Source organism: Psittacula echo, assembly GCF_963264785.1.
Source record: "Psittacula echo genome assembly, chromosome: 3".
Lineage (NCBI taxonomy): Eukaryota > Metazoa > Chordata > Aves > Psittaciformes > Psittacidae > Psittacula > Psittacula echo.
The window spans coordinates 31,839,728-31,864,199 of record NC_137736.1 but is presented as its reverse complement, the minus strand read 5'-3'; the positions used below and the strand labels follow the sequence as shown (position 1 = coordinate 31,864,199).

Sequence of the window (24,472 nt, the reverse complement as noted above, 5' to 3'; positions counted from 1 at the left end):
GTCACTTTTCTAGTTGTCTACACAGTGATTAACACAGTGACCTGTTTTATAAATATTTTTTTCTTGAGTTGAAGTTGATTTTTTTCCTCTCCCTTCCCAGGTCGTGGTGGAAATGTTTGGCTCAGTCCTGTGGGCTGTGCGCTATCCACTTTGCATATCACCATTCCTCTACGTTCCAACCTGGGCCAGAGAATTTCTTTTATTCAACACCTGGTGTCCTTGGCAGTAGTAAAGTCAGTTCGATCAATACCAGGATATGAGGTATGTCATTCTAATTTATCTCAAAATTCCTGTTTCCATTTTCATTACATTCAGATTTTAACTATGTCTTATGTGTAAAATGACTGAATGCATAATATAGTTTTTCAGCACTAATATAGTGGTAAACTTAGCCTTCATACATGCTTGATTATTTATGTGTTTTAGGAAATCTAGTATATATATGATGAATACTGTCTTTTACTGAGCTGATTAAGTATACTGCACTCATTTCACTCAGTCTTATGAAACTTAAGACTCAGTCTTCAGCAGTAAAGAAAATGTCAATGTTGTTTGTTGAACAATTGAGTTAATTTGTTTTGATTTTGAGGGAGTTGGGTAAGAAGGAGAGGGGGAAAATGAATAAAACTGACAAATCCTTTTCTTTTTTTTTTTTTTTTTTTTTTGGTTGGTGCTGTTTCAGTGGTCACTTTATCCCTTTTAAAGGATTTTTCCAACCCTTGTTTAAAGTTGAAAACTGATTTCTAAAGCAAGAACTTAGGAGTATTGCTCTCAAGAGGGAATCAAGTGTCCTGTCATCAGTATTAAAATGAAGAACCAGTCTTCTTCATCACCTCATATATCTCCTTTTTAATGTTACCATTTCCTAATATTTGCTAACTATAAAACTTTGGTATTTTACAGAAGTAGTTAACTAAAGCATATGTTTCCTATATTACAGAAAATCAATGACTTATACACATTTACACATGAACTTTATTATAGTGGCACCCAGTAGCTTTGCTGTAGTTTAGAGTCTGTCAGCCTTTCTATTAAAACCTTCTAACTTCAGTGCTTCATAACTTGACTATAAAAACAAAATGCTTCAGGCAAAAATTTGCAATATAAAATATTTGGCTACAGTGAATAATTTAACCATTTAAAAACAGAAGGACAAGATTTAGTTTTATAAAATATGAGTCTGACTGAGGAAGGAGTTAATTTATGAATGGAGGTGATTTTGCTTCTGTACACCTACCCTGGTATACTATGGCATTTTTTGTTTTATTCCATTCAAGAAAAAAAAAATGTTAGAGGTTTAGACTGAAGTACTATATATTAATATAAAAATAGTGTGTACCAATAATACATGTACTGTATGTAGCACATGTACAATACATAGCTCACTTTAACCAAGACCAAGCTACTGAACATCTTTGATAGTACATCTACCCTAGACAGTGAGTGAAACCAGTGTTAAGGGTCTGGACTCAAACATGTTAAAGCAGGGAAATGCAAAGATTTATTGGGAATCCAGTGCTTAAATTTTCCCTTTTGACTTAGGTAATGCAGGGCTTTTCTTTATGTCATATGACCACCCATGCCATGCAAACTGCAGTAGCTGCAAACAAGGGACTAATCTATAGGTGAGCTTGCATTCTCTTTCCAAATTTCCATGGCTTTGTGGATGCATGTCAGAATCTTAATAATATTTTAGCACACTAAAGTTGTTCGCTATGCTCAAAGTCTATTTCAGGATTTCTATTAAAAATACTGAAACACTTGTGTCTCAGTCATCATTTTCAGGTTTGCCACAAATGTTGACTGTACTAAACAGGTAGCAACTGAGGCCTTTGTTCTGGTTCCTCATGTTAAAAATCCGACCACTCGGTTGGAAGTTTTACTGTCAGATGTTAGTGCTACAAATGCAAATGGCTTTTATATCAGGAGAATGCTTTGCTTTCCCATTCTGAGAATAACAGACATCTCTCTCTAGTAAGTGAAGATAATAACGTGCTCCGTTTCCAGCATATTTTGTGACACCCATTGTTTCTTTGACACATGGATAGTTGTGCAGTACCTTGTAACTCTATTTTGTGGCAAAGTCTCTCCTCTGTGGTTTACACCGTGAGAATACCCAGTTGACTTGCTTGCTGTCACTTCAGTTGCAGAGCTAGTGTCTGGTTTTCTTACAGGTGTATGTTTTCCTTAAGTAAGACCTACTGAATAGCCCTTCGGAAGATCTCTTAACACTGATAATACCGTTTAACTATGTCATACTTTGCATGTCTCAAGAGTCTTCTATAAATCTTTTCCCAGTGCGAAGTCATTTTCCATAATGAATATGAATTGGTGATACTCTCTCTTAGAATGCTTTGATAGCAAAATCAGGTAGTATTTCCTCTCAATGTATGTGTAATGGACTCCCCTCTGGCCTTTTAAATCTGTCAGGAAAGTAGACATGGGCCCAGGTGCAGTTTTCACACATCCTGTAAAGGGATTTCATAATCTACAATAGGAGGGAATGCAACTCTTGTAGTCCTGGAGCACCTCCCATAATTTGCCCCTAGGGGTACAGTCATATGCAGTTTTTCAAACTGCAGGAAGCACATTTGCTTTCTTTTTGTATTTAAGTAGCCAGTGCAAAGTTCAGTTCAGTTCTGTGGTTTCAACAAAAACTTCTCTATTGCACTGGAACGGTGTCACACAGCACAGTTTGTGTTTCCAGCTCCAGGGTGTTGCTTGAGCATAGCTGCTGAAAGCGTGAATATGTTTAGGACGTTACTGAAGTATTTACATAGTTGTGAACTGGAATTTCTCCTTTCTGAAACTCAGGATGTCACTGTCTCCTTGTCAGGGTTCTGCAAGGATTCTCGAATACCGTGTTGATGTTACTGTAGGCTTACCCTGGTTGTTTGTCAGCAGTGAGCCACAGTGGCTGCCACAGTTTGCATCCTTCTTGAACAGATGTTGAAGGAAATGAACTCTATAAAACCTCACAATTTTCAGACTTAAAATCTCTGGTATCCTTAGAGCCCCTTTTGGTTGCTCTAAGCCTTTTTCTTGTCTTTTCTTTTCTTTTTTTTTTTTTTTTTTTTTTTTTTAGGAAACGGATACTTTTATCTGACAGCTGAAAACCTCCTTAGTAAACCATGTAACCATGTTACTATGACTTTTTCAGTAACATCTGTGAAGCACTTAAATAGGTACTCATTAGGAAGAGCGGTTGGCAGTATCACATTTGGTGTGACAAAGAAGTGCAGAAATTATAGAATCTGGAGCGATGAATGACCTGTGTTCTTATAATCGGTATTGGAGGGCAAAGTGTTTCTAAATGTATGTTTTTTGTTTCTTTAGGATATTGATCTGCGAGTAAAATGGCCAAATGATATCTACTACAGCGATCTTATTAAGCTTGGTGGAGTTCTGGTAAACTCTACACTTATTGAAACAACATTTCATATACTTATTGGTAAATGCCTATTTTCAAGCTTTTCTTTGCTTTTTTTTTTTTTCTGAAGAAATTTGTTATTAATGTCTTTATGAGTTCCAACGATAAGGACAAGAACATATAATGACAGCAGCCATAAGGAAGTAAAGAACAGTATTAAATCAGAAGGAAGCACAAAAAGTAAATGTTTTTCATTCTTCTTAATTCTGTAAACATTACAAGAAAAACATAAATGCAGACATCTGGGCTGATGTAGTGGAGTTCAGAGAAAAGAGCATTTCAAGAAAGAGAGAAAATGTCCACCTTGATTTATTGCAAAACTAGAATATTGAATGCCAAAAAATGTATCCATTTTTATAAATTTTCTTTCTTTCTTTTTTTTTTTTCTGGCAACATGACAAATCAAGAACATGCCTTTTAAATCAGGAGAAAAAGAGCTAGTTATACAAAATGCTTTCATTTCTCCTTTCAGAATTAATTCATAACTTGTTCCTGTTGATAACTTTCTAGAAACTGGAATATTGCTAGTGAAGCAGCAGTGAAGTAATGATTCCATTAATTCACTACTTTCTTTAGTTCTCTCTAAAAGTATTTGGGAAGGCTGGATCAGGAAGCAAAGAGCGACAATCTGTTAGTTCATTGTAAGACAAATAGTCTACCTGGAAAGCTGGTTCCAGAAAGGTAGTACAACCAATTTCAGAAAGACTGTACCCGTATTATCCAGCAGGTCCCAGTGCTGTAACAGGGGCAGACATTTAGGTGCGCAAGTAAGTATCGAGATATTTTTATCATTTCAAGTCTGATAATCATCCTGCCATTTGTTAAGGAAATTTTTCCCCTAATCAGCAGCAGCACAAATCTCTTAGACAAGCTTAGAAACCTGCCAGCAGAGCTCTAAGTTCTGGTTCCAAAAACAATTCTCTCTGCTATGTTTAAAAAATTAAATGAAAGTTCCCTAGCAAGTCATAAAGGTTAAAGAAGATGATAATATTTGGTTTGTAGCACAGGAGATAAGTAAAATATCTTGCAAAGAGAGTGTGGCCATGATACCTCCTTCTGTGAAACATGCCCGGCTGCCATTAAATTTTCAGTTCAATTTTTATATCCTCAGTCTGTAAATAATCTGCATGTACAGAATGGAAGTTTGCACTGTGACACTTAAAAAGTCTCTCTGTGCCCCGTCAACCATTTACTGCTTCCGTAAGTTTTTCCAGAGCCTGTTCTGGTTAACACAAGAAAAGAAAAAATGGCTCCAAAAATAGTTCATCTTTTCAAATATCTCTTTGCACAATACGTATTTGCTTTACCTTGTGTTTCTTACGCTAAACACCAAAACATTCAAATTCAGGAAACTTCCTGTATGCATTCCCTATGATGTCCATAGGAGTCATCTTGGTGGTGATAGGTCTGAGGATATACAAAGATGTACATTTTCATCAACGTTCTTTCACCTGGAAGCTTCTAATATTGAAACTTATTTGCCACTTCAAGTCAAGGATCTTTATATCATTTCAGTGTTATACATCACTGAGAGTAGTAAGAGGGACTCATACCTTCCTATTCTAGTAGTAGCAATGAGATCAAACTTTCACAGCAGGAAAGGTAAGCCAGATGCATCATCCCCTTTCTACAGCCATGCAGATTCCTTACCTAGACATCACTGTTGACATGACACTCATGAAGAGTATCCCATATATGAGTGTAATAATGAAAAGCAAAGATCATCTACATGGCTTCACTGCTCTGAGAAGTACCTCAGGAGAACAAGTTGAAACTACCAACCTGCCTTTTCACCTGTGCCATGTGTTCATGGCTTCACAGATGACACAGTTCATGTTCAAACTTTTAAACATTTATTTTTCTTTTTAATGGAGCCTTTGTTTTGGTTTGGGTTTTGTGGGTTTTTGTTTGGTTGGTTGATTTTGTTTTTTTAAGAACTTAGTTGTTGCAGGCCTTTTGGAAGAAGAGCTCTGCAGAAGAATATACTGTGTTAATGTAAGGGCCAGACTCAGAACAGACATCAGTAGCCAAACACAAGTGGAATGCAAGGGACAGCCAATGTGCTTGACCTGCAAAAGCTCTGTCTGCCTGTATGCAGCTAAGGCATATCCAAACAGTGCACAGCTGCTGAAGACAGGGCTACCTCTAGAACTGGAAGATGTGTTAGCCACATCAGCACACTGCAAGATCAATGCTGAATGTTTCTTTTTCAGTCTTCTCGCAGTCTTCTCACTTCTCACTCTTCTCTTTTTCAGTCTCTTAGGGCAGAGATGCCCTAAGAGTCCTCAGCAACTGATATTTTTCAAATTAACTGGCTAAATTTTTGCCATGGTGTTTATCCTGAGATGCTTCTGCCTCAGCTGAGCTCATCATCTCAATATGTCTCTCATGTCTGCTTCAGTTTTTGGATTGCTAACTAGTGATCTTCATATATAGAAGACTGAGTGCCCTGAGCCTGCAGATGGACTCCAAGGCCCCGTTATGCACTGTGACAGTACCAGTCACAGCTTGATGGCCATGGTCACTCTCTCTTCACTTGTACTGTATCTGAGTGTAAACAGCTGAGTTGTTTTTTGCTGGCATGGCACATTTTGTCTTCCAGTTCATTTTTCTTTGTGTCTTTACAATAATACATTTCACCTCTTTTCCATAGGATCAATGGTGCTAGTATCACTGTGACTTTCTTTGCATGCATTCTTCAACTAGTTAAAAGTTAAAAAACCCTTTTCACTGAAGAGATCCTTCTAGATTAGTCTCATAAATAGCAAATTTACAGAACCATGCCTCTGGACCTTCTTGCAGATGGAAGTGTATCATGTCTAAATCTGATTGACAGAGAGGAGTTTTATCCCAAATGTGTGAGGAAAGAAAAATCCAAATTATTAGGAGAAAAAAATAAACAGGTAATACAATATATTTCTTTACATCCCTCAAAGCCTGTTTCAGCAGGCTGCAAAAAAGGCCCCGAGAGCCATATTTAAATAAAAAAGGCATTCTGCCAACCTTATTCTAGCTGGATAAATTCAGTGAGAGACGTAAGGCTTCTAAAGGATATACTGTGATGATAGATTAAGCAAACTGGAGTCTTACACAGCAAAGTTAGATCTTCTGAGCTTTTCAGAGCAAGCCAAACAAGGCTTATCAGAGTAAAAAGGTTTAATTTTTGGAAAATGCCATCAGCTGCCTGTAGTAAGCAGAAAGGTCGCTTAATTAAATTTTAGAATGAAAGATAAAACTCTGTCTTAGAGTATGATCAATGGTTTACTCTCGATTAGCTAATGACCTGTCAGGTTCCAGGGAGTAAAAACATTTCTCACTTTGATATTATTGTAACCAGTGTAGAAATTACCACTTACCATCTTCCTAACCCTCATTGGTAGGATGGTTGTTGAAAGACTGCACTGGATTTGCTTCTAAAACTCTGAGGAGGTATTTTAAGGGCAAAGAACAAGTTAAATCTGGATTTCCCAGTAGTAAGATTTAAAGGTGTAAAAGACTGAAGAAAAAGAGCAACTGGGAGCATCCTTAGAGACGATTGTATCAAGTAGTTGAATAAAGTACTAACTTTCTGGTGGTAACAAAGTGCTAGTATTTACAGATCCTGTCCTCTTCTTTTGGTTTGTCTTCTTCAGGCTTTGGATTTAATGTGAATAACAGCAACCCCACCATATGCATCAATGATCTCATCACAAAATTTAATAAGAAAGAAGGGAAAAATCTGAAGCCTTTAACTGCAGACTGTCTTATTGCAAGAACTGTAACTGTGCTAGAGAGGCTTATAGATATTTTTCAGGAGAAAGGGCCCAATGGAGTTCTTCCCTGTTATTACAAGTACTGGGTACACAGGTAAGTATAATGTTCTTTTCGAACTTTCTGCTAAGGAAGTTGGAAAGAACTCACGGATATCTTGTCTTTTTCTTTTTTTTTTTCACTAGAATGCCTTTAATGCTAATGATTAGTAGTTAAAATATACTCCCAAGTAGGATTTCTCCTTGATTTCTCCAAGTAGGATTTCCCCTTTTTTAAGGGAGAATAAAAATAGCACATTGTAAAATCAATTGGCTAGCACAAGTTAAAGTGTTTCTAGGTATTTTACTCATATCATCTCAAAACAAAGAGAATTGGGAATGATTCATTAAGCTAGTGGTGAACTGCTGTACTCATGTCTTTTCTTTTTTTTAAAAAATAGGCTCTTAGATTTACTCCAGCTGTGTTAATTCCACAGAAAGAAATCAAGCAGGTAGAAAATGCTGCTGAAAATCATTCTTTGTGAATGAAGAACCAGTGGAGTGGGAAATAAAAACATTCTGCTGGACATTAGTCCTCTAAGTTATTTTTAATTGTTTGTGCAGTGTCCACCAATTAATCTCTAACTGTCTGGTTCTCTTATTTGCAGTGGTAAGAAAGTCCGTCTCCACGATGAGGAGGGCCCGATTGCATGGATAGTTGGGATAGATGATTATGGATTCCTTCAAGTTCATGAAGAAGGAAAGGGTGTAGAGTCTGTGCACCCTGATGGCAACTCTTTTGACATGCTGAGAAACCTCATAGTCCCAAAGCATTAATAGCCCTCTGAGCTCCCAGTGCAAAGGGAGGCTCTTTAGTATTTGGCACTAAGCAGCTAAACTTAAAGGTGGGAAGGGTAGTCGATAGTTTGGGGTTTTTTCCTTCTGATTTTCTGATATCTTTGTTCTTTGACATGGAAACTTCAACAGTTAAGAAGAGGCAATTATCTTATTGCTGAAGGCCTTTATTCTTTTCTATTAACTTTAAAACACATCTATGTTGCCATTCTTTATAAGCATCTATTCTTTAAAAGGAGACTCATTGCAAAGGAATACTTTGCAATGAACAGACCTTTCTTTTCATTTGCACTCTGTATTTGAGAAACTGAAGTGGCTAAGTATTTCTTTTTTGTGTCTGTGGTTTTATTGTACTTTAGCACAATACAATACAATCTTTACGTTTTTACTATGTTTTTTAAACTAAATTCTGGTTTATGCGTTGCCTGCCTTGGAAACAGCTAGGAGAGCTCATCATATATTTCTGAATTACCGGAATTGCCACTGTGTTAAACTTCAGGTCTAAGTATAAAGTTTTGCTGATTTGATTCTTCTCCATGTGGGCCTGCACAGCATTTTACCATCCTGTGCTTTGATCTCAGGTCTGCAACTCTCTCAAGGCTGCCTTGAGTTTTTGGATAGTTTTCCATCAGCACTTAAGAACTGTGGTTGGTTATCCAAATTACTTGTATGTTGCTCTTCTTAGTCAATTTGATTTAAATAGATAATCTCATATGTCTTTTGAATCAGAGTCTTCCAAGAGGCCTTAGCCCACTTAAGAATAGCCCACTGGAGTATTTTATCACCTAGTTGCAACCTTCTTATCCAGGTTATTGTAGAATCCCATGTCAGGAGACGGAAGTTCTACTCAGTAGTTTAGAATTTAATGACGATTCTGTTCTAATAGCAATGAAGTTAAGCTAATAAATAAAAAAAAAAACTCAGCTCTTAAAATGCCTGCCATAAACAACTACTACAGTAGAGATAAAGAGAAAACCTGCAGTTAATCTGTGCCCAATTGTCTTCCGTTGTTTCTTTTGTCACCCTCTTTCCCAAGGCAGAGCATCTGGTTTTGCTGCTAAACATTAAAAGCAAGAGGTTTAACACCTGCTGACCTGAAAGCAGCTCGCTTTGGGGGCTGGCTGCCCAGTTGCAGGTTAGGTGTAGCAGCTTGGTCATGACTGGAAGACATCGTGAAGCAGGCATGTGGGAGCTTCTGCATGATGGCAGCTTGTCTGTTTTTTCTCCCAGGCAAGGCGAACTTGCCCCAGGAGGCTTGGCCACCACAGCACTTCAAACAGCTCTCTGCAAATGAAAAGTTTGTCATAGGTGTGATGTGGCCAGCCTCATTTCCTCAAGTAGGCAGCATTGCTTATTATGTTACCTTGTCCCTACTGAAGGTGGATCAGTCAAATTGGTTTCCACAAAGGACTTCTGTCTGCTAGCCAGAAATGGGGTTTTTAGGTTAAAGTTCACCTCATAAACAATCCGAACATGCTAGTAGATTGTTTCAGTTACAAAGTCAAGAAAAGTTGTAAAACAAGGAAACTAGTCTGTAACGGTAATTTAGAGAAATCCTCACATATTAGGGCTTAGGTGGCTTGGCAGCAAGTGCTGGAAATTAAGTTGTCCCTATTACATTTAGAATTTTACGCTCCATATCACAGGAGATTTGTCTGTATGCCAGGTTGTCCGTACCCTGCTGTTTTGTTTCCCTCCATGATCCTTATCATATGAGACAGCACACCAATATTTCATAGAACTGGACAGTGGAGTGCAGACAGCTGTTAATGGGCGTAGTTGAAATGATGCACGTGAACACCAGTTTTTAGTTTTTCCCACCAGATAATTTCAAATCTGCTTTGGGCTGTTAATTTTTGGCAACTATATTCCAGAATTAAATACTGATGGCATATTATAATAAAATGAAAGTTGAGTTTGGTTAATAAAGTATAAATAAAATGGAGAAATCATTTATATATACATATATAAAAAAGGGGGGGGCGGTGTGCAGACTTGCACCTTCCTTGTGCATCTTCACTTCTTTTCTGCTTTTCTTTCAAGCAGTATATAAGCAACGTGATGCTGCAGGTTGCTGTGGAAAGCACAGCCCTGGTACTGTTTTGCCAACCACAGAGCTTTACAAAATTTTAGATCTGTACCTCAATCCGATACGTGTAGCTACAACACTGTCTCTGTTTCAGTACTGTCGAGTGTGCCTGAAGGAAGCACCTTTAAGTTTGCTCATGTTCCAGATAGACTGATGGGTGCCTGTAGAGTTATCTTTAAATAACCAGGTCATACATCAGGTTTCGATGTATGACCTGCTTATAATGATGTGTGACCTTTAATTGTTTCCTTAAAACACACTTTCCCTTTGTGAGGCACAAGTACCATAAGAGAATGATGGGGGAGAATGGTAAAATGTGTTCGTGTGTGAAGGGTAGGATGGACCTGCTAACCTTTACTCAGTTGCACCACCACAGTGTCTGAGCAGCAGGCAGATAGATTCTTAATAGTAAAACATTTCAGTATTTCGTGGCTGCTATTGTTCCTTTTTTTATTTCTTCGTAGCCTTCTTAATGAAAAGCTTGTTCTATTCTCACTGTGAGTTGTAATATTATTCCAGAAAATTTTGCATTGGAAATAAAGTTGACATTAAACTTTCTTTCTGCAAATGAGAACTAACCAAGCGTGGATGCGTCAAAGCATAGTTGGCTGCTGTGGGAGCGTTGCCGCTTTGCCTCTACCTTTTAGTGGCCTATTCTATGTGTATAAAACTACCTGTTGTCCGAGGAAACAGCCTTGGGTGGACAAAGTGTTTGGTACAAACCTGACCTTTCCTCCAGAAGAACCAAAGAACTTAACAAAGAAAATTCCCATCATGTAGTGAGCCACTGTCAAGGGTCCTTCCAAGTGTCAGCTGTTCCTGGAGACAGCCAGTGAAGCCCCCTGAACCATGCTCACTGTAAGGTAGATGAGGAGCACAGCCTATTGTCTTACTGTTGTTAAGCCAAATCTGGCACACCCAGAAAGCCACAACATTTTTGTATGAAAATTGTTGATATTGTTGTTCTTTATATATGGCAGACAAATGTGGTGTAGAGCACATCTGGCCATCAGTATGGAGAGAATCAGACAAGTCCAGATCCAGAAGTGATGCACTGAAAATGTTTAATTTCATTCAACTGTCTAGATTGGTAAAACACCTCTTTTGTTGTGAGGTGATGTCATATCTTAAACTATTTTCATGATGAAGTGCTTTCAAAAATCATTTATTACGATGTCTGTGTTTCTGTGACTTCATTTTTTTCCTCCTGGACTCTGCTTTTACATTTCTCATTACACATTGTGAAAATATTTGTAGGGGTTGCTTACTGATAGGAAAACTTCTGCAGAGCAGGCTGGGTGTGTTGGCACATGTCTGTGCTCAGAAAGAAGAGTAAGCAGGTTGTGTCCAGTCAGTACCAATGCTGTTTCCAAAGATTTGAAAAAGTAATAACGTACTTCACATTTGAGAGTTCAAACCATACATCTTACTTCTAGTAAAAGCCTTTATAAGACTTCAGAGTGCTTTTTAAAATATATCCAACAAATCAAGGGCTATTACCTAAAAATAATATTACATCATTTAATTCTTTCTGCTGCTGCTTCATTGTACAACAGGGTTTTTTCTTCCTTTTTCTGCTTCAGCTGCAAGACATCAGCAGTCTGAAAAATTGCTCTTTGCAACTACTTTGCAGTATATATATATGCAGTAGCTATATATATATAAAATTGAAGTGATTTTTAATATCTGTCACGAAAAAGATTTATGCCGCAGAGAGCTGATACCTGGGGGTAACTGGTTTGATAAAAGCATTTGCATGCGCAAGGTACTGCCACGATGCGCCGCACTGAGCAGACACCAAAGAAATTAAATCTGGACTGAGGAAAGAAGAGAGGTCAAGAAACGGTGGTGGGCTGTGGAACAGAACTGCAGGGAAGAATCATGAACTGATATGTCTGAGCCTCTTGCATTAGCACATCTCATTAGTGATTCTGCGGTATTTTCAATTCTCCAAGAGTCTGCGTTTAAAATGCAACGTGGCTAAAACACAAGAAGTAAAAAAAAAAAAAAAAATCCTTCTATTTTATAGTACATTAACTGTTAAATACAGTACGCATTGCAATTGAAATAAATTTTCAAATATGGAACATTATGTGCAACCTTGTGTTTTGTAGTAAAAAAGAAATCCCAACTCACTTTTCCTTTGGCTACAGGATTTTATTAACATTTTAAAGATTTTGTTTTACATAATAAATAAGCAAAAATGCTTTACATTTTTAGGGAATACATATATAATTCTGAGCATTAATAGGTTGTTTGGTTTGCGTGCTTTTTCACCTACATTTGCCAAATAGCTTTTATCTGCATCATATAAAAAAAGCAAGATCTAATGTTTAGGAAAAAAATGGAATAATAACATTTTAACATATTCTCTGTGTTGTAAGTATGACTGAAAGGGTGAAAAAAATACTCGGGTGTCCTGTTTAGAGAAATACTGGTATTCTGGCAGGTTTCCCATTCATTGGCACTTTCTCTCAGTGATAGCTTCAGTGATTCTACATCTGCTGTCTGCTGTGCTTCATTTCATTAGATTCCTTTAATATCCTTTTTCAGATTACAGAGCTACCATGGCCTGGAGGGAAGTCTGTTTCCTTATCACATTATTTACACTGTGGTGTTTATACTGATAAGATAAAAACTTTGAGACCTCAGCATGGGATTAATGTTTCCAACTTTGCATTTTGGTAAAATATTCCCTCTCCCACTTTCTTTCTCTCTTTCTCCCTATCATTTATTTGCTCAATCTGAACTCCCCTAAGAGTTCAAATCCTATCAAGTCACAGGACAGAGGTGTCTGTAGTGGCTCAGATGAGTGCAGTAGAGAGAAATGAGGTTATTTTTCATAATATATTCCAATTCACACTCCACTTCCATGACATAATTTTTTCCAATTATTAAAACCATCGCCACTGTCATGGCTGTGCCACATTCTGCTCTACAAGTCTGCTATGAACATCTGTAATTTAACTGACTAAAGTAATCTTTTTTCTCTTAATATAATTTACTCACATTCCAGATGTGAACATGCAATTGCTGTTTCTGTTCTGGAGTGACAGGAAAAATGTTTCACACATTTCATTTGCTTTTTTAATTGCGGGTCTTTTCTAAACCCTACCCTGTATTATCATATGTGAATGTGTAATTGCTTCATTATTGCCCAACAGGGAAAGTTCATGTACCTGAATATCACATGCCATAAAGCATCTGTGGGAGAATGATGGAACACCTCCTCCGCTCAGGCTTATTGAATAAAGCCTGGAAGTGTGAATAACAAGGTAGACGCTGGAAAAATATTTTGTGGTATTTTACTGAAAAATATCAATGGCATTTTTTTAACCGAAGCCTAATTTGTGCCTTCCTGAAAACATGTTTTTATAGTGAGAAGTACTTGCAAGAACAGAAAAAAACACTAGATTAACCCTACGTGCAGCAATGCCACTAATGAGGTACAGAGAAAAGTGTAGCATGAAAGCTGTGCATCAGGTTTCTTTTTAATGATGCAAACAATGTCAGTTGCTCCTTTATAGGGCATGGTTTTCATTTAACAGAATTAACATACAGGTCTTAGCATAATTGTATCTTTTAAGGAGGTGGCTCCATTCATTAGTGGCCTTGGCTAAGAAGGCTATGAGCCAAAGCCATGGTAAAAACCAACCTGTGGCTCATTGCTTCAATGTATGAAGTAAGACTGACGATAGTATTCCCTCATAATATTTCTGTCATTCACCCATAACATTTCTGTAGGCTTGCTCACTTCTTTAATGTTAGATGAATGAAGGAGTGCTCAGTTACACTGAGTGAGTGAATGCGCTGCTTCAGTTCTATTCTGATAGTGGCTGATTAGGGTTTTTTTTGTTATATTTTTCATGCAAGATATTTTCTTCAGCACACGAAAAATTCAGACAGCTGTGAACTTCCAAGTGAACACCAGTTGAACTTGATAATAAAGCCTTCTCTGTTAACCTTTTAATAGGAAGCAATATGAATACTGAAAATGGTAATTTCAAACGTATGTCTTAAAAGTATTTTTGTGTACCCATAGCAATAAATATTCAGACATAGTCAGAGATGACTCAATATTATTGCTGCATATAAAAGAGGGAGAACATGATTTTTAGAGGTGTGTATTTGATTACATGCATACATACATTCTGACAACATGCAATCCATGAGCAAATGTTTTTGCATATTGCACTAGCCAGGTAAGCGTTTTCCTCAGTGGAGGTCTCTTTAGAGAGAGTCTGACAAAAGAGAGAAAGATTTAAAAGTGTAAATTAGCCTTGAACTGGGCCAAGAACCAGCTAAGTATAACTGACCTGCATCTACAACAACCTTTATTGTTGGTGTTTACAGCCTGATTTAGGGAGTCATTTGTTGTGTTATCAAGAGCACACAGTGTTTGGTGAAGTGACTGAAAAACAGAACCAGCTGACTGTTGTCAGTTAAAAACTGATGGATCCGTATGCCCCATATGTCACTTGTAAACTTTACAAAGAAGTAAAAAAGGGGGAATCTATTCCTAACAGGCTCGACAAAACGTTGATTGTATGATCATATGCTGTATGATTCTCTCCCACTACGGTTTATGAGCACAAAGGGAGACTTGCAGAGTGCTCAGTCCCAAGCCCCAGTGTGCTCTGGCACTGCTTTGCTTCAAATGCAACTTGGGGTTTTGTGGCTGTGCAATGACTTTCGGCCTTCCAAATTCAGACTGTCCGCTGGCATTATTTGTGAAGTGCACGAATCAGTCAAATATTAATCTCACCTTTGTGCTGACAATGAGATTTATGCCTAAGGAAGCTCAGTGTGTTAGAAGCCGAACCTTGCAAACTTCAGAAGTCTACTCTACTGGTAAGTTTAAAATAAAGCATAAATGTTCATTATTCCCTTGACTATAAAGAAAACATTTCTGGTGCTATTATCAAGATGTATTTTTGACTACCTGGTTTGAAAATCTGCACAGCTTTCTCCCAGAACACTCAGTGAAACACATGTTTTGAAAGTTTCTTTTTCTTACTACAACATTTTATGGGGAATAGTGTTTAGTTCTTGCTACATGATTTGTCCCAATTTGCCATGACAAGACCTGTAACCTTTTAATAGGTATCTTTGTATGTCTTACTTTGTCATAGCATTCCTTGTCAAGGTAAATGGTGGTGGTAACAATCTGAGATTGGTGAAATCTATGTTAAATAAATTCAGATTTTATTAGTTTAAAAACTTTTGGATAATAAATAAACTTGCTTGAAACTCAGTTCTGTTTAGTTAGTACAGCTGTAGTACAGATACTGAACATCACCACTCTTTAAACAAAGTTCGTTTGTCAGGGTGTTTAACACATAGGTGGAGAGTTGATGTAAAGTTTCACACCATTTGTCAAAAGTACCTAAACTAGAGTGTAAAGTTTATGACAATGATAAAAAAATCTTGAATGTATTTTGAGAAGGAGGGGTTAAGGAAAAAAGTGTTCTTTATATAAATCTCTGCATATAACACCTATCATTTAATTTTGTTGCACACTGTAAAATAACAAAAATAAGATCTGTAACATGTCTGTCTTTTCACTGGCACCAGAGTTTATCTGTGATGATGAAGCATGGAAGCTAGATGTAGGGTTTTTTCCTGACCTTGAAGGTACTGTTACACGATGGCTTGCCAGGAACACACCAGTCTGTCCCTCACTGACCTTCAGCTATGCTCAGTAAATGTAACCATGTTTTCTCATGCTTTTTGCAAATCATTACAGTTTGGCTTCTCAATAAAATGTAAGTATTCCTCTATTACCGTCACCTTCCATTGGCTATTATTACCGAAGTTCCAATGTAATGGGGTAGTGCAGATTCCTTATGGGTTTCTGGAGAAGAAGCTGATGAGGGGCTTTGGTTTTTGTAAATAAATGTATTTACTTCTTCGGAATTGTATCCGTAATTTTCTCCTACATGTCCTGTTGCTGTACATGATGAAGTTTGAAATGTACCATGTTTTGCTAAAACATGGTGATAATTTAGAAGCACAAATGGAACTTGTCCAGAGGGTCTCACATCCATCACACGTTCACTTTCAGAGTCATGATCAAGCTTTACAGTCATTCTCTCATCATTGTCCAGTTCATCTAGATTTGTAGCATGGTGACTAATGTGCCCATACTTGGGTTCTTTCATACAAATCCTTCTTGTTTGCTCATATACTGAGGGCATTGGCAGGAGATGACTTAACTGTCCTATAGCTTTAGACTGGAAACATTCTGATTTTGGCAGCAAGGAGTTGGCTATTGCGTTTGAAAAAGAGCTTTCATTAATGCTCATTTTTTCTTGCAGGTCTCTGTTAAAAGCTAATTTGTTTTCTTCTTTAATGAGGTGGTGAGGTGGCTGCATCCTGGTGTCTATTTTGTTGGGTTTCATGATGCCAGAATCGTAAATCTCTTCTTTGTATCTGCTGCCTGGCATGGGTGCTGCGCAACTTGTAAAGTTGTCGGATAGGGCTTCTTGGCTGTATCTTCTGTTTGATATGGGCACTTGCAGGAAAGAGAAAACATGTTAATTACTGACAATAAGCTGATATAATAGACTCTAACACTTTTTATAACTGAACGGTAATACCCATTTGGTTTGGGCCACTTCCAAGCTCCAAGGAAGATGTCAGAGACATTCCCATTTGCTTTGGTGGCTTTGGGTAAGTCTCTTTAAGGCAGTGCTGAAAAGTTGAAAAAAAACCCAGAACCAAACCCCAAAAACCAACCCATTCAGAAAGGCCAACAGTGCTGATCAATTCCAGAAAGTTTTTCCATGTGACATGCCCATTTGTTTATTTGACTGAATAATGATAAATAACTATCGTTATTAACATAGTTAAATAAGGGAAATTAAACCAAAGAAGTATTTGGAAATGTCACCTGCTATCCAAAGCCTTGACCTTAAGTAAGCTTTTTTCAGAGATTTATCAAATGATTTACCAAAAGGTGGGTAGCATTAATTGCATGTCAATGATTTGGTGGTTAGTGTAAAACTGAATTTATTTTTCCTGTCACTTTGGAAGTGTATCGGATCCTTTCCTTGTAAGGAAAGAAGAGAGTGTGCAGTGTTAGGTGCTGATGTGTCAGTGTCTAATTCATGACATGTATATGTGATTATCTAATATCTAAAGTGTGTCATGTTAAAAAGACTTTGCTTTTTCTCTTCGAAAAACTATCATCAGGCATGAAAAACATCTATTGAAAAGCAACATAAATACTTCTTGAGTAATGCTGTATCTCTCCTTTTAAGGAACTATCATGCAATAAAGCGATATGTATAATATAAATTTAATTTACAACATACACTGAGAATGTCTGTGTGAATGTGGGAGCACTGAACTGGGCATGCATGAAAAATCAGAAGCTAGATTCTTAAATTTTCAAGGGAGTGTGAATCTAGGATTTCTCTTCAGGCTTGTTCTCTAAAATCTATTCAGTAAGTAGTTTTCTCATATGCTTCTGCATGGTAGCTGAACTCTTGAAACAATTTGAATTAGTTTTATCATTTTCAGCTTGGCTTACCCAGCTTTTCCATTTTGTACACTCCTATCTACAAATAGCAAGAGAGAAAGCCACTGGTTTACTCCTGTACAATATGGCTAAAATTAGGTGAGCAGTACTTTTTGTGCACTGTCTTGTATGTACAGCTTGGCAGTTACACTGCTCCTGCAAGGCATATTTGAAAGTTTTATGTTAAAGCTTAAATGAGGCACTTACTTAGCAAATTTCTCACATTAAACCTAAACTCTGTTCTGTGCTATGCTCACTGAAAGCCCTGGACACCAAAGTGCCTTTTGTAAAAGGGATTTTCTGTTTTTCTAAAAAATTTATTCAACATCTGAAAAGTTTTGGAGGTGCCCTGTTGTGGTTGCTGATGTAACTGTACCTGCTAATAATTAAATATTCCCTGTGCTATACGAGACTGGCAAAGCCTTCATGTAGAACAGAGGAAGCAGAAATAGCTCAATTGTACCTTTTTTATATGCAAAGCTTCATCAATTTCAGAGGGAGTCGCACCACATAATTAACACCAGAATTTAAACTGGAGTCTGGATCCAATTTCTTCTTGATCAACCCACCCCCCTCCTAGAAACAACAACCCTTCAAGTTATTCTTTTTAATTTCCATGCATGCATTTTGTACCAATAAGTACATGCAGGCCTAAGTAAACTGAATTCTCATCAGCTGTTGAAAAATGGCCCTCGTAGATCACAAATCAAAACAGGGATTCAGCCACATACTTGAGTGTAGCTTGGAAATTTTACCAGTGTAATTACACTGCTATAATTTTAACTCTGTGTTTGGCATTTTTACTGTGAAATAAGTATGCATGCTGAGAGCTACTGCCATATAACTATCATGGCTTAACTAATCTGGTATGCTGATTTTAGTGCTTTTCCCAGTTGAGACATCCACAGGAGTGATGGGTTTGTTCTCTTACTGCAGCATGGAGTGTAGTTGCTTTATGGCCCTTCTCAAATCTCTGAACAAAAGATTCTGCTTTTCCATTTTTAGAGCCCAGACTTGTAAGAAGCAGAAGTACCACAGCAACCGGTTGGCCGTGGTCTTGTTATCTTCATTTTTATATTCTCAAATTCTGCTGGGCTGCTGTCTGCCTTCTTGGTACCAAGAAGTAATTTGCATACTTGGGAGATTTACAGCACACTATCTATTTTGTTCTATCCTGTTTCTCAAAACTGGTTTTCATCTCTTCTGTTGAGGAAGAAGGTAAGCATCTGGTTAATTGTTTGCAGGCTTCCATTAGGGTTGTCAGCACATTTGTGGAGTTAGACCAGACAGTTAAGCAAGTTGTGTCTGCAGTGCAACAGAGCATAGTCATTTCTGTCCACTCACATTCAGAACAGTTTCTGGAGCTAGACTTAAATCTGCTTTTGTCTTTCTTTGCAGACAAAAACTCAAGGATGCCCTGTAACAGATTCCTGCTGCAGAGCTTTTCATACAGAAGTTACTAGAAAGCTGACCAGCTTTTTGTATTGCTGTAGAAAGGCAGCACTCCAGGATTGCTTCTATCCATCTGGTACATTGGCAGTAGCCAGAGTACCTACCTCAGCAGGTGCATGGGGATCCCATGCTTTCTGCACTTCTCCAGTATTGGAAATGCTTTACAGTCCTTGAAGTCAATGCATTAATTTGGGTTGCTTTCTGGACCACTATTCTGCCAGAGCAACTCAGCCACGCCAAGTAAGGTAGATACACTGCACATTTCTAGAAGGCCTTTTGTACTAATTTACACTTCATTCAGAGCAGCCTGCAACTGCAACAGCAACCACAAATTGAGTCCTTCAGGCATCATGTCTTCATTAATTCTTGCCAAATATCTCTGCTTTCCTGCTTGGCGTGCAGGGTACAGCTTGGGCAAGTTGAGGGAATACCTGGAAATAAGAGCCCCATCCCCTGGCAGCCTGCTTAGATTTCAACATCCAACCATCCAAGTGGGAACAGGAAGACTACTCTAACAGGTATTGGTCTTTGTCTAAAAACATGTCTATTCATAGTTACAGTATACTAGGGTGATCTTTCCTCTGTCAAACATAGTGTGCAGTGAGGAGCATTCCCTCCTCACTTTTAAACAGTGTGGTCAAAGATCAGATGGTGCTCAGTGGGGAGAGATGCTCACAGAAAAAGTATTTCATTTATAGACATGCCTTTCTGCACCAAGACATTAATAGGCAGAGCTTCTCCTTGTTCTCTTATTTGTTGTATTTCAGTACAAATGAAAGAAAGGCATCTTGGAAGCAGGTTAAAGCAAAGGGAGACTGGTACTCAGCACTGACTGTTATGTGAAATGTGTGCAGTCCTTATCCGCAGAGTTTTGCATCCTGGCTGTGAAAACCGTTGTCTGTTTTTAGGACACAGTTGAAGCCCTCTTCATGCATATTTTGTCTTGCATATTTTTTTCTTGGGCTTTATGATCTACGCTTATTGCAGAAGAGTTAATCTGACAATTACTGTATGTTTGAAAAGACAATATGCCAACACTTGAATGCTGACACGTAGCCTATATTTCTTAATCCTTCGTACGAGAGGGACTAGCGAAGAGAAGCAATTACCCAGTCACTCTGAGTTTTGCTGAAGACCAATGAGCAGAACAGCTGTACTGCTCAGGTCATGCACTCCTGTGTCACAAAGGCATGTAGATATTCCTGTGTGTCAAACAAGGCAAAGATACAACAGGTCTTAATACTGACCATGCCCATGAATAACACATTTTTTAGATTAGCTAAATAATAATAATAAATCATAATAAATAATAAAGCTCTGTGCTTTGTCCTGGTCTGACCTCTAATTTAAAATCATCTGAGGCATGAGCTGATGTTGTAATTATTACGTTCCCCATTATTGCCCCTCCAAAAACAATAGTAAGGCAACATGATCTTCAAGACCCCTTTGTCTCTAGTGGAGTGCACTTTTCAAAGAAGATGTCATGTGTTTCTTCCAGTAGTCACTGGCTGAACGTGTGGACTTGGTTTGGGGGAGGAAAGTAGACCAGGGCTTTTTCACAGATTTTCTTAGTATTCTTCATAATTTCCTGAGTTTTGGCATGATTAGCAGCACCAAGCTTCACACAGATAATACAGACTGGCCCACAGCATAACTTGATGGGAAATGGGTACTGTAGTAATGTATCCATCAAATGTACAAAGGAAACTTCCCTGGCTAAGAATATGGTTGCCTTCTCTGAAGTGTGTTTCTTTTATGATGACTAGGCCAGCTGGAAAGAAGTGGAAGAAGCTTCAAAACCAGATTCTGAGGCAGCAGCATCTGATTTGCAGGCAGTTTTATCTGCTACGTGCTTTTCCAGAGCTTTGACGGCTTGGCATGATCATCTTAAAATCTCTGATCTCTCCAAAAGAAGCTATTTTCCATAGAGAAAAATGTCTCTGGCCTACGGCATTTTTGGCAGATGCTTCTATGGATGTGATGTGGAATAGCCCTTACATCCAACCCGGTTGCCAGATGTCATACTTGGCATTGCCTTTGGATTGAAGATAATGACGCTAAGCAGATCCACTCTGCTTTGAAGCTTACTGGCTGTCAGTTTTTCAGTGAACCACTGGAAAAAGCAGCAGTTGACAATGTAAGGAAGATCAGATGCCCCTTTCAATTCAAAGCAAAAAGTCGCTTCCAAAGGTTCAGATTTATCCCTGACACCAGCCTCAGCAGAAGCACAACAGGGCTAGTTCTACCTCAGAAGGAAACAAACTCTGGAACAATTAGGTATAAATCCTCTTTGCAGTGGAGGCTCCATTTTAATTTCCCATCTTGTAACATTGTGTGAACTCAAGCAATAACCTCTGACTAGGCCTGAGCTTGACCATATTCTTTTTTTCTTCCAAAACAGTACATTTTAAGTGCTTTTACAGAGAATTAATTGTACCAAGTAATTTTTCATCAAATGTCCCGTAAGTAAAGATCCATTAAAATGTTTCATTTTAATGATCTCCTAATCATTATAAAATCATAAAAGGATCCATTACATGTGTAATGAAAAGAGAACCTACATATTCCAACCTAAGCAACAAAATCTATGTAGAAGTAGAACCAGAAGTAAGAACTATTGGCATCACAGCTCCATTTTCCTGTTCATAAGGAAATTGAAAACTATTAGTTGCTTGTAGTCTTTTGTTGGGATTTTTTTTTACCCTAACATATTTAACAGTGTTCCTGTGGAATCCTTCTGGCTTTATATTTACTAGGAGTTATCTGCCCATACCAACCAACCAACAGTAAACTGCATGTCTGCTGCTAAGCTCACTGGGTTTTTCTGGCAAATATTATGGCCACAATCAATTTTACAGACTGTTCTCTGAACAGGCTGTTCTTTCCACATCCATTTTCAGTGTATCTGATGGCACCCTCTGACCAGCAAGGGATGGATCTACTTTCTCGGTCAGTCTCATGGCATCTGTTAGTCTGGAAGCAGAGAAGAAAAGCCGGGCTGATTTCTGTACACCTAGGATAGCTTTGTTCCTGCAGACTTTCTGGGGAGCTGCAAGATTTACTTCAGTCTTTATATATATTCTCAAAAGATATAGCCTTTTCTTCTTTCCACAAAGATACAGCATCTTTAGAAAGGACAAAACCATTTCTTATTTTTGGACTAAAGCTACTCGTTTTCACACCCAGTCCACGACAGCAACAAAAGAAAGCCAGCACATCAGAGGACCATAAGCTCAAGAAGAGCACTTAACCTGCACTAGGCTGTAAGAAGAGCTTCAATCTTGCTCTTTTTCAACCTAAACATAGAACAGTAAAATAAAACGCTACAGCCAGTGAGGTGAGGTCGATCAGCTAGGTGAGGCTGAATGGTCCTCTGAAGGACAAAGCCCTGGGCAGAAGTTATTTGCTCCTCTGTGGGAGACACATTCAATGTCTGATACCATTTTCTGCCTGATGTAACAAGCTCAGCTTTTAACATGGGCAGATATTTCCTTCAGATCTAGGATTTCATGTCTCTAAGTGAATAAACGCTTGTTTCTGGTACTCAGGAATCTCAAGCCTGTTTTTTCTATAATTTTTATTTTAAATTTCCACTACTACCTCCATCCCCTCCTCAGTGAGGCTAGAAGAAAGGAGTGTTTCCATCTAACTTTGTAACAATATGTCAACCACTCAGCCCTCATCAATGATTTTTTAACTAATCAAAATGGTGTATGCAGATAGATGTAATGTATATGAAATCTAAAGATTAGAGTGTATCTTAAGCTTGCTTATGTTAAGTTACTTTATGGTTTTGCAAGGTTATTTCTTACAGGTTGTCACCTCAGAGAAGCCAGTGTCTTTAGTTCTTCCTTTGAAGTATTTGAGCTGACCATCTGCATGAGTGAAAATGCAGTTGGATGGGGAGGAACACTGAAGACATTTTCAAATAAAGCAGAAGACAGTGCATTTTATTTACTCATTCACTGTAGTAACAATAATGTAAAGCCAGACAAAATGGCTTCATATTCAGAAAGGACAACCTTCAGTTTTTATAGAAATAGATCACATTTATTTTAAAGTCTGTATAGGATCTGAAGTATATTTGTTTCTTTCTGACTTCAGATGGCTTACTGGAGCAATTGCACTGAATAACTGACTGATAGTGCAAACACAAAGATAAACTGTGCTGATATTGAACGAGGTGTTGTTTCTGCCCTGTTCTAAAAATTATCCTGGTGATTACATTTTTTCAACTGATACCTTGATAATATTCCTAATCAAGTGCTGATGGGAATTGGAAGAGGGATATAAATACTATAAACATAGTGGTTGTTACACTTCGCTGTTTCTGATTTTCTGTATTTCCTAAACACCTTGTAATTCTTGTTTCCAAACTACAATTACAGATCTTCCCCAGACACCCCACAGCTTTTCTTTTCTTATTTTCTTTTTTTAAAGTGACACCCACCTTCATAACTCTGTGCAAGATTATGTCGGATGATGTTCACTGGCTGATCAGGAAGATTTTTGGATGGTGACTGGCTGTTGGGTACCAAGGAGTTGGCATAATGCCACTGGCATTCTCCATTTGTCTGCAGCGTACTCAAGAAAAATCGAGCCACTTCACAAGGTGCTCCTTGAGACTGACCAAACTTTGAAGGCAGCATTTGCTTTTTGCTACTGAAGACATGAGAATCTACAGGGAAGTGTCCATAATGGTAAGAGAAAGGCAAGCTATATGACGGGGCATATAAAAGTTCACTGTTTTCTGAATGGAAGTTTTGTTCTTGAATGGTGGCGGCATTCACTGCAGGGCTGGATCGCCAGTTTCCCACCTGGCTGCATTCCAGTTTGTCTGTTTGGAATGAGCTGTATTGCTGGGGGGAAGAAGAAAAAAAGGGAGGGGAAGAGAGTTAAATGACTAGCTTTAACATGAAACTGCGTAACATATCATACAGGCAGCCAGAGCTGGGCCTCCTTGAACTCCAAGCTCACTGGCGGAAGAGGCTGGCTTACCAGTGCATTTGAAGTTCCTTGTCATCATGATAACTACTTTCACTTAACATAAGAACAAAAAAACCCCTATTTTTTCATCCTAATTTTAAGGGTTTATTTGATAGTTTTGCCAGTTGCATTTAGCTATGAAGTGCAGGCATTTGTAAATGTTAGTGGGTAGAAGTTTGTCACAAAGCACAGGAAATCGCTGATTTATGGAGTAGCAGACCATGAATATGATTTTGCGTATGTTGGCATGACAAGATTTAGAATGGTAGGAACACAAAACCTGATCAGCTTCTATCACAGTAATTTTCTCTTCCCACTCTCTTCCACTCTCCTCTCCAGGCTTCAAATGCTTTTTGGGCTCTCGCTGTTCTGAATGCAGTATATGTACTAGCTGCACTCACTGCTTGTTT

At 38.1% G+C, this 24,472-nt stretch overlaps 2 protein-coding genes across 2 annotated transcripts in view; one reads left to right on the top strand and one right to left on the bottom strand.

Annotated features, from left to right (window-relative positions):
* Positions 1–7,995, top strand: part of HLCS (holocarboxylase synthetase) — a gene marked incomplete at both ends in the record, with an annotated part of 120,638 nt that extends 112,643 nt beyond the window's left edge. Inside the window, 4 exons of the mRNA XM_080612191.1 lie at positions 101–261; positions 3,337–3,451; positions 7,063–7,276; positions 7,827–7,995. Of these exons, the coding sequence (XP_080468317.1) occupies positions 101–261; positions 3,337–3,451; positions 7,063–7,276; positions 7,827–7,995 (659 nt within the window). The remainder of the gene's footprint in view (positions 1–100; positions 262–3,336; positions 3,452–7,062; positions 7,277–7,826) is intronic.
* Positions 7,996–15,888: 7,893 nt separating this feature from the next.
* SIM2 (SIM bHLH transcription factor 2) overlaps positions 15,889–24,472 on the bottom strand; it is a gene marked incomplete at its 3' end in the record, with an annotated part of 59,503 nt that continues 50,919 nt past the window's right edge. The window contains exons 10-11 of the mRNA XM_080614038.1: positions 23,527–23,935; positions 15,889–16,616 (exon numbers count right to left, since the gene is read on the bottom strand). Coding sequence (XP_080470164.1) covers positions 15,889–16,616; positions 23,527–23,935 — 1,137 coding nt within the window. The remainder of the gene's footprint in view (positions 16,617–23,526; positions 23,936–24,472) is intronic.